The 7945-nt window shown below is 38.9% G+C and overlaps 2 protein-coding genes across 2 annotated transcripts in view; one reads left to right on the forward strand and one right to left on the reverse strand.

The window, feature by feature from the left end:
* Nucleotides 1-6: 6 nt before the first annotated feature.
* LOC118327514 (3-mercaptopyruvate sulfurtransferase-like) lies at nt 7-5201 on the reverse strand. Its single transcript, XM_035660893.1, has 2 exons — nt 4500-5201; nt 7-574 (listed from the first exon to the last, which is right to left on the reverse strand). The coding sequence occupies exons 1-2, from the start codon at nt 5077-5079 to the stop codon at nt 276-278; spliced, it is 879 nt and encodes a 292-aa protein (XP_035516786.1). The 5' UTR covers nt 5080-5201; the 3' UTR covers nt 7-275.
* A 771-nt stretch (nt 5202-5972) lies between these two features.
* Nucleotides 5973-7945, forward strand: part of rps19bp1 (ribosomal protein S19 binding protein 1) — a 2624-nt gene continuing 651 nt past the window's right edge. Inside the window, exons 1-3 of the mRNA XM_035660168.1 lie at nt 5973-6176; nt 7069-7242; nt 7564-7661. Coding sequence (XP_035516061.1) covers nt 6122-6176; nt 7069-7242; nt 7564-7661 — 327 coding nt within the window. The 5' untranslated portion in view covers nt 5973-6121. The remainder of the gene's footprint in view (nt 6177-7068; nt 7243-7563; nt 7662-7945) is intronic.

Raw genomic sequence — 7945 nt, forward strand, 5'->3', positions numbered from 1 at the left:
ACTTATTACTGAATCGATATCGAAGCATTTAAATCAATATCGAATCAAATCGATATCGAATCGAATTGTGACCTAAAGAATCAAAATCGAATCGAATCGTGAGGTTCTTAACAATACCCAGCCCTACTTGCTAAGAAAGCAAAATACGGTATAAGCAAGTTCCCAAAATGTCAAACTATTCTTTTAAACTTTAGCACACAAAAACAAGCAAAGAACATCATCCAGTACCAGTTTGATCCAGTCTCAACCCATCAACCACCCTTCCTGTGAACCAATCACAAATGTTTCCCTCGTCCTTCAGATATGACATGCTCAGGCACAGCACGGGTGTACCACTCCGACCACCCGCCATCATACACAGACACACCCGGGTGGCCGCACTCGTGGGCCGCCAGCGCCACATGACACGCCGTCACGGCTGAGCCACACAAAACACAAATAGGCCGGCTGAGGTCCACGCCAGCCCGGGCGAACAGAGCCTTCAGTTGCTCCTTGGGCAGAAAGTGACCCGACTGGGACAGGAAGGAGTGGAAGGGCACGCTGATGGAGCCAGGGATGTGGCCTGGCTCTGTGTCTGTCAGTCAGAAAGAGAGAATGAGAGTAAGATTTGTGTTATCATTTATACCACTTAATCTTTATTCACAATTAATTAGCAACACAGTACAATAAAACAACCCTGCACCAGATAGGATTTTGAAGAAGCAAATTTTGTATAGGATTTATTTTCTTAAGTGGTAATTTAACTTAATGGCATCTTTAAACCTTAGTTTGTAGCGGTGTTAAATCGGCATTAATTGCATTTTTGTGGGGGACAACAACAACAAAAAAAATGCAAAAACAACATTGACATATTATCACATTAAAAAATGAATGTGTGCTAACATGTTAGCAGACGGTGTCTTATTTACACAGTGAGCAGACCCGGAGAAACGTTAGCATTCATTTGGAGTTGTGTTTGTGCCCACCTCACAAGTAAGTCAAATTTAAGTATTAACTTTCTTTTTATTTGGATTTTTTTAGGTTCTTTTTCTTTTTTGAAAAAAAAAACAAAAAAACATCTGGCTGTTTACCAAATGTTCCATGATGTTCACCAGCTGGTGACTTTGTCTGTCTGCTGTTTGGTCCTGGGCAGGTAGCATACAGTAAGCTGCAGCTAAAAAACAATCATGAAGTGAAAAAGGAACTGATAAAAATTCAAAAAATTCCCACTGTTCTTCTTTGCTAAGCAGGATGTTTTGAGCATTTCAGTCAGCAAAATCATGTGTAAACACCGTCCTTAATTGACATCTAATTCACTCTCTTCGATCTCATTTCAACTGGTTGTACCTGTACTCTATGTGTCCTGGTGTTGTGCATGCTGGGATACATCAACAGAATACAGTCATTATTACTGCTATTAGTAACACCTTCTTTTTCTACCAAGCCAGGATAGTTGCGGCCAGTGTTATGGTGTGTTTGTTGTTCTCTCCACTCCCCATAGTTAAGCGCTGCATGCATCAGACAGACTAAGAGGTCAGAGGGCGCAAGAAGCGTCAAACATCATTCCAGCTGCACTCTACTATCGACAACTCAACATTATTTAACCAGTGGAATGGGATAAAACCATCATCGTGATCATAAACAAAACTATGTCAGCTGTTAAAGGGATCGAGTCTGTCAAATCTGGGCTACAGGAAAGAGAAGATGGAGACATCAGGCTGATAGAGCAAAGTTTTCTCCCAAAATCTTTTATGACTAAGACAGTGATTCTCAAACATTGTCGGGTGGGTGAGATGCACATTGTTATTGGGGCCGACAGCACATGTGTTGTTTATGTATTACTCCATCGTCTTATATATAATATATACACATAGCGATTAGGGCGTATCATTGTTTAAAATGTTTTAATATGATCACCAATATTTGGTTGAGTTTTAGTACCAGTACAATAGTTTTTCAATACTCTACTTTGAGCAATATAAGCATTTAACAAAAAAGAAAAAGTTCCAGCAAGAACTTTATCTAAATAAAATACATTATATATTACATGTGTAAATATCTTATGTTTTTTAATGCTATGGACAAATAGTTGGTACCAACAGAGTATTGAGGTTTGATCCCAAGCCGCAACTGTGAGAATTATCCTTTTTTTGACTGTGCTAGACAGCTCTAACAAAAATGGACATTTCTACACCAAAGTGATGAATGTAGATTTATGCTGCAAAATCGTTAACTTTATTTGACAAAAAGGGGAATACTAGTCCTTCTGATACTTCCCTAAACTATGCACTGCACAGAAAACATCTACTTTTAATCACAACAGTTTGCCTAAGGTCGAAGTTCAGTGCTGACACTGCTTTCACGAATGGATTTTCACCTGTGAATGGGCACTCTTAACAGCACATCAAAGCTTTTCTCTGTGTATTATTGTGTGTATGTACATGTATGCAGATATGTATGTGTGTGTGTGTGGCAGTGAGAAGTGTATAGAATAAGATAAGGCACGTACTATGGGCGTCTTATCACTGAATACAGACTGCTATCTGTAAAGATCGACATAAGGGTGGACAATATCTAAATTCTGGACCATTCACTCTATCTGCTACTTTCCTTCTGCAGTGTGTGTGTGTGTGTGTGTGTGTGTGTGAGAGAGCGTATGGGTCAGATATAAAATGCATAGTTATGAGAGCATGTCCTGTACACTCACTCTCCTTATGTGTTTGCGTTGTTCAGTGATTTAAGCTCAGGCTGCTGCATGCCTGCCTGCCTGTGTGTTTGTCCAGAGTAAACTCTGCAAAAAGCCTGCATACAAGGAAGTCCTGGACTCAGTGGACCATTGTGGTTTTTCCACTACATGTTTGTGCCATGCTGAACCCATACTGTCAAAGAATGAAGACAAGCATGTTTTTGATTTGATTTTGTTATGAGGTACAATAGTTACATCTCTATTTGTTTGTGTTGTTAATGAATATAATCCATCTGTTTTCCATAGACAGCACGGAATAGCAGACGGACAATAGGATGAAGAAGTGTGTTTATTTTAGTTTACTGTCACAGTAACATGTTGGTCAAGCACCTAATGTGTCAGGTTCACTACATTGGTAGGTCAGTCATTGAGCGCTTACAGTAGTTTATGAAAAAAAATGAATAAATAGCAAAATATGTGGTTTGGGGGTGTTTTTGAATATTTACAATAGCAATGTTATTTGAATTTGTAGCTCAATATTTATTACGGCTCCAAATGAGCTACTGAACTTTTGTTTTACATGTGTTAAAGCTTTCATTTCATGGTTTGTTCGAATATTAATTTTTTAATATGTGATTTTGCATGTGCCATGATCTCAAATGTCCCCATTAATATGACATTGATTTGAATTGTTTTTCCAGGTTGTCAAGCACTAGTAATTGTGACCCCAGAGTCCACCGGTTTCCATTAAATCAAAGGCCAAACATATTGATTTACTATCAATCCAGCTGCTGTCATGTTGATATGCAACAAAAACCAACAGATTGATGATCTGATCAATGAATGAACAATGTCAGATCAGTGAGGCTTAAATACATGTTAAACGTGATGCAATCAATAAGGGTTAAGATTCATATGATGCAAAAAAATTTTCCATATAATAAAAATGTTGTTGTAATCACTTCTCTGCATTAATAGATTTCATGTAAATCTGAGTGCCAATATGTTACTTACAAGAAACATAGTAGAAGCTGTTTAGCAAGTCAGCTTGGTCTGTATGACTCATCATAAAGACAACCTTTGCTTTTTAGAAAACTCTACTCAGCATTTTTTTTCTGTCATTTCATTCAGTACGACTGTGAATCAAAACTCAAAACCATGACTCAATCCAGTGCCATGCTCAAATTCTTTTGCAACAGTGATGAGAGAAATAAACCTAATTTCTTAATTCATCCTAATCATCATCATCATCATCGGTGATTTTGTCCCAAAGAGTTCGTAGTACCAGGAACAGAGGTAGTCTCTGACTCATCTGGGTCAAATTCTTTATTCTTAATTCTTATTATCTTGTAGTCTGTAGCAAACGGTCTGCAGATCAAAAATGCGTTTTTAAGACACTACTAAGAAAAAGAGGAACAAGCAGAAATTGAATTTCGGTGCTCGATTTACTTCACTAAAAAGATAAATTGAAAATATTATTCTGAAAGAGGAATACCCTGTTGTTAGAAAAGGTGAACTAAAGGTGACCTTTAGTTTTAATTTCAACAATCTTCCTGTGTATCTAAATGTTACAGACATCTATATAGAGAGAGCAATTATATAGACATCTATCTTACTTTGTTCACCTACAAAGTAGTTTACCTGTTCAGTGTTGTTGTCCTTGTTTTTAGCAGTCTAAATCTTTCTGAAATTTGTTTTTGAAACAACATGCATAGTGATTATATCTGCTCCACTGCTTTCAGTTTGCCTTCATGCTTAACTCCAAGTTGCAAGAGACCTAAACAGAGCCGCACCATCATCACACGGACTGGGTTGCAACTTGCAGACTACTCACTGTCTCTGGGTTCAGGGTCCAGTCCTTTGAACCTGCCTGCAGGCCTGGCGTCCACCACCTGGAACTTTTTGGTGTCCAGGTTATCCAGGATATCCTCATAGGTTTTGATCCAGGAGCGGTTCAGGGAGGCCTTAAACTCGGTCGGTGTTGGTCTGACGTAGTGGTCGCTCATCGGTCGACCCTCCAGTTCCCAGTTCCTGAGCCCCCCATTCAGCAACGAGACCGCGCTGTGCCCGAACACCCGAAACATCCACCACACACGGGGCCCAGAGAAGGCGCCGAACTCGCTGGCGTCGTACACCACGACGTGCGTATCGCTCTCTATTCCCAAATTTCCGACATAATCTGCAAAAATCTTCTCCGACGGCAGCATGTGGTCTAGAGGAGAGGTTTTATCACAACATTGGTCTATGTCAAAGAAAGCTGCACCCGGGATGTGCCTCTTCTTGAACTCGCTCTTGGCGTTGCGCCGCAGTTTAGGCAAATACCAAGAAGTGTCCAAGATGCGCATTTTCCCCTGGACCTTCAAAGCCTCCGAAAGCCAATTGGAGGTGAGCAGGGCTCTCGCTTGGAGCGCCATGGTTACTTTTTTGGAGAGATAGACAGCAGGCTACAACGTTTACTGCAACAGATCTAACTAATGCTGTGCCAAAGGTTGGGAGTGTGGAGATAGCAAGGACATGGTGGAGAGAGAGAGAGCAATAATCAACACGCCCCCACTGTACAGTGCAACAGCTGCAAGTGAATGGAGGCGGTGACGCGTTGAAGTAATGTGATTACTCTGTAACGAGCAACCATTTTAGGCACTTTTGGTAGGCTATTTAAACTCATGTTTAAATCAGTAACACATTACAATAATACATAACATGTTATTTCAGTGTTTCTTATCCCAGAGGTTTTCACTTACTGCACATGCACTTTTTTTGCCCTGGTATAATACAGTGGCTGATATTCATCTTAAAGCTGCAATCCATTTATTATTTTTCATTTTTTATTTATGTATATCATAATATTTGTTCCGTTGTTAGCCTTTTATTTAGGCTATGTTATTTTATTTATTTATTTGTATCACTTTTGTTGATGTAACCTACTAATTTGCTGCTTTCGGTAAATTATTCGAGAGTCAAGAGGTTCATTACCATATGTACAGTACAAACACACCTGAGGTAACACACAAGTAGAAGAGTAAGAACATAATAATAAAAAAATATATGTATTTATTTAATATAAAATACAACTAAAATATAACATATAACTTACAACTTAACGTGCAGAACATGTGTGCTCTACATTTAATATACATACAAATTATGCCGATTGAATCTAATTTAATTTATTATTATTATTATTATTATTAGTAGTAGTAGTAGTAATTGTTGTTGTTGTATCATTTATAGTAGTAGCAGCACCAGTTGTTAAAAGTTGGCTGAGAGCGAGAAGGCGGAACTTCACTCATCTCCGACTTCTTTTTCCAGCCGGTCGCTTTTCAAACGGAGCACACGGGTAGTGTAGCGGATGTTGACAGTCTCACACGTTGCTGTCTCTCAGGACTGTTCAGTAGAGGCAGGTTGTCGTCGACGTAGCGTTGTCTTTGTATGTAACTGAGCAGACTGTGGGTCAGGATGTCTGCAGCGTTGGTGAGGAGAGGACTGGAGCTGCTCAGCGACCATCTTAAAGGTCTGTCTGAACTTTGAGCTCTCTAGCTGCTCGGCTAACATGAGCACAGGACACTTTCACTTCAGTCCCGACAAATGTTAGTGATTATAAGTTGTTCCATTGTTATAGTTTGGGAATAACAGGTGTGGTTACTCGCTGCTGCTGTCTTGAAATGGGAAACTGCCGATTTAACTCTCATTTTGTTTTTTTAGGACTTCATTATCTGTGGTTGTGGCTCATCTTGTCATTCAGAAATGATGATAAATGCCCAGCACAAGTTGAAGAACTCAAATTAAGGCTTGTTTAAGATATTTAAGAGATGTCTAGGTATTATTTGTTAGCAGAGAAAAATTAAACTAATTTACCATTTGTGAAGTTAAAGTCACCAAAACATACGGTTATATATTTTAGTCAGAATTTAATCAGAATCTGCTTTATAGTCAGGTTTGTGCACACATACAAGGAAGAACAATTTTCAGTAAGATATAAATAGACAAAGACAAATATAAACCATTATTATGTGCACACAAGTGAGTGTAAACTATATATAAATCAACAATGAACAATGAGTCAGTGTCTATATACAAGTTAAACAGCAGCAGTACAAAGAGTGCTGCAATAAGTACTCAATAGCTTTTGTAATAGATTACTTTATATACATAATTTGGGTGTTTATGTACAGTATCTGCATGTATACAGTGTGCTTATTTTTATATTTAACAATGATGGTGATTATATGCACTTGTTTAAAAAGGACAGTCTATATACTACCACACTAAACTGTATTAAAATCAACACTTTCGTCACAAAAGTTGAAGTGAATTGGCCAATCGTTTACTCACGCACATAGAGCAATGTGTTGCCTTTTTAGCAGCGTAAATTTGGTTTGTCTGCGTCCTGTGCACCTCGCCAGATAACAGTAAAGTGAAGAAGAAGAAGCAGCAGACGCCGAGCTCGGCCTCGGTGATGGATTTGGTGAGCACCAAACGGCAGGGAGTCACCAAGCAGGTCAAACGGCTGCAGGGTCGCCTGGGCCCCGGCAAGAGCAAAGCTACGGTCAAAGACAAGAGGATCAAGTCTGCAGTGGGTGAGTCGGCTCGTAGCTCTGCGCAGAGTCAGCTTCCAGAGGAAAATGCATCCTAAAGCAGAATTCCCATATGTTATTTGTGTTGTACTACAGTGTGTAGCCCTGGTTTACTTTCTGCATTAAATTTTAGTGTAAATGTAGATCTTGACCATACTGTCATTGGAATAAACAACTGGTAGCTTATGTTTATGGAGCAATATGCTGTGTCTGTTCAACAGTATTAATACTTGATGTAATTGCAGTACTAGTAGCCCTCTGGTGTTTGCTGTATTACAACATCTGTTATAGCTTCTTGCTCTTCTTCTTTGGTGTCCATTGTAGAGGAGTTCAGGAAGAAGCAGGGGAAAAGCCACCTGAGTGATAACCTCAAGTACTTTATGGAAACGGGCTACAAAGCAACAGATTCCGACACTTCGAAGGTAAGAAAGGCGAAGATCACTCACTCATTACAGCCGTCAGTATTCATGACCCCTTAATTTGTGTTCAATTGCAATACAACATTTTTAAAGTAGTGTCATTCTTTTAATCAAATTAAGATTAATTACATATATATATATATATAGAATTAAAGAAGGATCTCACCAGGTCTGACAGAAATCTGAATTTTTACATGAAAACAGAAAAAGTCTACAGAAACATGATCATTTCTCATTTGTGTTTGTATTATCTGATCATGGATCTTTCTCTTCTTTTTCTTTTACTT

This window comes from Morone saxatilis, unplaced genomic scaffold (assembly GCF_004916995.1).
Source record: "Morone saxatilis isolate NCDOM2014 unplaced genomic scaffold, NCSU_SB_2.0 Contig17, whole genome shotgun sequence".
In the NCBI taxonomy this organism is placed as follows: Eukaryota; Metazoa; Chordata; class Actinopteri; family Moronidae; genus Morone; species Morone saxatilis.